Below are 3,514 nucleotides of genomic sequence, written 5' to 3'. Positions count from 1 at the left end.
GTGTTTATTTAATAATCATATATGAATACCGACATGAAACTATTTCACAAACTACGAGTCAATATATACATATATAGTTGTAAGGATGACCTATCCTTAAGCATGCAACACAAATAATTCACAAATTATTGAAAAGGGATGAGGCTTGATGATATGTGGGTTACAACCCGGGGCTCTATCCGAGGCATTGGTCTCAGCCTCGAGACCTGCGAGATCTGTCCTGATAAGGCTCTATGCCTATATCACATGTACAGGGCTGTATCTCTGCAGCCGACACAAGCTGCAGCCAGGTACACTCAGTTAATAAAATACGAGTAAATATTAACGCGCTATTTAAAGATTAACCCAATACGAACACTGTGCAGTCGTATTAACGTACCTACACCTTTGACAGCCGAACACAGAGTCAGCTCTTCTCTCGAGTGTGCTCTTATATATAGTAGTGTCATCCGGACTATCCTCGCACATTACCATTAGCATCAAAGATAACACCCGTATGATATAAAAATTATCTGAACCTCAAACCCGATCATTTGTTACATAACCCACGCCTCATTGCTTCATGCGTCCTCGCATGACAAAACGATAACATAGATATATAAATATATATATATATATTTTTTTTTTCTAAAAAGGATGACGTATCAAACATGAATAATGTACAGAATGAGTGATGGATGTATAGCACCTTCTTGGGGATGAACATGAATAAGCATACATACACATGCAAATAACAAAAAATGTAAAATGAAACAAAATGTTCGACAAACACAGTACAGCTACAATGTTTATAAGTATCTACAAATCAAACAGTTCTTTTGATTGTATGGTATTTGGTGATGTTATTTATTCTGTCACATAATCTCTCATCCAGACTGGAGCACGTCTGTTGCGCTTGGACTAGAATTCCTCAGCTAGTTCATCTGTAACCTCTACTTTTGACTGACGCTCATCAATAACCTCTGACTCAAACTGAACATCAAGTTGGCTTTCCGTGCTGCTCTCCAGAGGGGTCTGCAGTTCGTTCTCTCCTTTCAGAATCTGAGCTTTGCACGTTTTCAAGCGGTCACAATGTATAACCTGGTCTTTACCATTCCGACCACAGTTAACTTTATACAAAACTTCCGATAGTTTTGTGAGTATCTTGAACGGTCCCCGCAGGTATGACGTGCACTTCGGTGAGCATCCAACTTTGCGCTGGGGGAAGTATACGTATACATTTTCTCCTTCCTTGAACTTCTCATAGGAAATTTTCATGTCATGATAATGTTTCTGACGAAACATTGCACCTTCTGCATGACGTCTGACAAAGGCGTGTGCTCTCTCCATCGTATCTTGCATTATCCAAACCCATTCACTTCTAGGTACTTCTTTCCAAGACGAAGGCATATCATACATGATATCTAGAGGTGTAGCGACCTCCCTTCCTAACATGAGCATGTTAGGACTATAGCCAGTGGATTCATGTTGAGACGCTCTATAAGCCATCATCACAAACGGAATGCTTTCATCCCAATCTCGATGATTCTCATCCACGTAGGCGCTCAGCATAGTGGCTAATGTTTTGTTGAACCGTTCCACCATACAATCTGACTGCAGATGATATGGTGTGGTTCTTGTCTTGCAGATCTGGAGAAGCTTACATACCTCAGTGAAGAGAATGCTCTCGTATTGTCTTCCCTGATCTGAATGAATTGTCGCTGGACATCCAAGCCTACAGATTACTTCATTAGTGACAATCTTAGCTACGGTTTGTGCTTCCATATTTCGCATCGGAAATGCCTCGGTCCATTTTGTGAAGTAATCTGAGATAACGATAATTTATCGATTTCCATTTTCTGTCTCAGGAAATTCGCCAAGAATGTCTGTAGCTATCCTCTCTAAAGGGTAGCCTACCTGTAAAGGCTGCATAGGGGCTCTTTTTGTTTTGAGAGGAGCTTTCCTTCTGGAGCACACATCACAGCCTGAGATATAGCTCCTTACATCACTCTGTAGCCCTGGCCAGTAATAGTTCTGCCTGATTTTATTCAAGGTTTTTGTCATCCCTAAGTGAGCAGAAGTTTTTGCATCATGCATCTGCTGTAAGATATATCTTCGTTGGGATAAAGGAACAACTATCTGATATGTTGTCATGTTACTGTCCTCGATTTCCCACACCCTGCATAGAAAGTTATCCTTAAGGGTTAGCCTGCTCCACTGTGCCCAAAGTGACTTAACTACATAACTCTCAGAGGATATATCACTATATTCAGGACGTGTCTTATCTTGCAACCAAGACTTAACAAGTCTTATGTCCCTACATTCATCTTGCAATGTAGCTAAATCTGATTCACTATTTTCTCTAATTTTGTCCTCGATTATTCTAACATGTCCTTCAGACACCTCTGACTTGTCCCAGTCATCGAAATAACCGCATTGGCCACATGGCACTCTGCTGAGTCCGTCTGCATTCCCGTGAAGTTTACCAGCCCGATGCTCTATCTCCATGTCATAGGTGGATATAACCTCGATCCAACGAGCTAACTGTCCCTCCGGGTCTTTAAATCGAAGCAACCATTTCAACGAGCTGTGATCTGTTCTAACTAAGAACTTGTGTCCATACAAGAAAGGTCTAAAATGCTTAATGAAAGTGACAGCAGCCAAAAGCTCCTTTCTGGTGACGCAGTACTTCTTTTCTGATTTACTCAGGACTTTACTTGCATACGCCACAACCCTTTCTTGGCCATCTTGCAGTTGTGAAAGAGCAGCACCCATAGCATACTGACTCGCATCTGTATCTAATATGAACGGCTTCTTAAAGTCTTAATGCGTGAGAATAGGCGCTGATATCAATCTATCTTTGGGGAGCTGAAATTCGTCCTGGCATTCGTCAGTCCACTTGAATGGAACAGACGCCTCTGTAAGTTTATGTAAGGGTTGAGCGATTCGAGCAAAGTTAGGGATAAACTTTCTGTAATAACTGGAAAGACCGATAAAAGAGCGCACCTGTGTCTTGTTTGCTGGCTCTGGCCAATGTTTAACAGTCTCTACCTTCTCAGGATCAGTTTCGATCCCCTGTTCCGAGATGATATGCCCCAAGTATTCACCTGTCGAGCAAACAACGAACACTTTCTTGCCTTCAGCTTCAGTCCAGCCGCAAGAAGCTTTTCGAACACAAGTTCTAAATTTTGCAGCATGTCATCAAATGTCTGTCCATAAACGATTATATCATCAAGATATATAAGACAAATCTGCCATTGTAAGCCAGCCAGCACAGTCTCCATCAATCGTTCAAACGTGGCTGGGGCATTGCACAACCCGAACGGCATTACGTTGAACTTATATAGACCCTGTCGGGTGACAAATGCCGTCTTTTTCCTATCCTCTGGATCTAGCTCTACCTGCCAATACCCAGCATTCAGGTCCAAAGTACTGAACCATTTGGCGCCTCGTAGTTGATGCAGAGACTCGTCAATACGAGGTAATGGGTAGGCATCCTTCGTTGTTATACTATTTAGACGTCTGTAATCGACAC

The 3,514-nt window shown here is 41.9% G+C and overlaps 1 protein-coding gene across 1 annotated transcript; it reads right to left on the bottom strand.

Annotated features, from left to right (window-relative positions):
* Window positions 1-900: 900 nt before the first annotated feature.
* On the bottom strand, window positions 901-1,764 carry LOC128169443 (uncharacterized). The gene has a single exon (XM_052835590.1). It carries the CDS (start codon window positions 1,762-1,764, stop codon window positions 901-903), a length of 864 nt encoding a protein of 287 aa, XP_052691550.1.
* Between the last annotated feature and the right edge of the window lie 1,750 nt (window positions 1,765-3,514).

This window comes from Crassostrea angulata, unplaced genomic scaffold, assembly GCF_025612915.1.
Source record: "Crassostrea angulata isolate pt1a10 unplaced genomic scaffold, ASM2561291v2 HiC_scaffold_133, whole genome shotgun sequence".
NCBI lineage: Eukaryota > Metazoa > Mollusca > Bivalvia > Ostreida > Ostreidae > Magallana > Magallana angulata.
The sequence above is the reverse complement of the archived record's forward strand: the minus strand, read 5'-3'. Positions and strand labels throughout refer to the sequence as shown.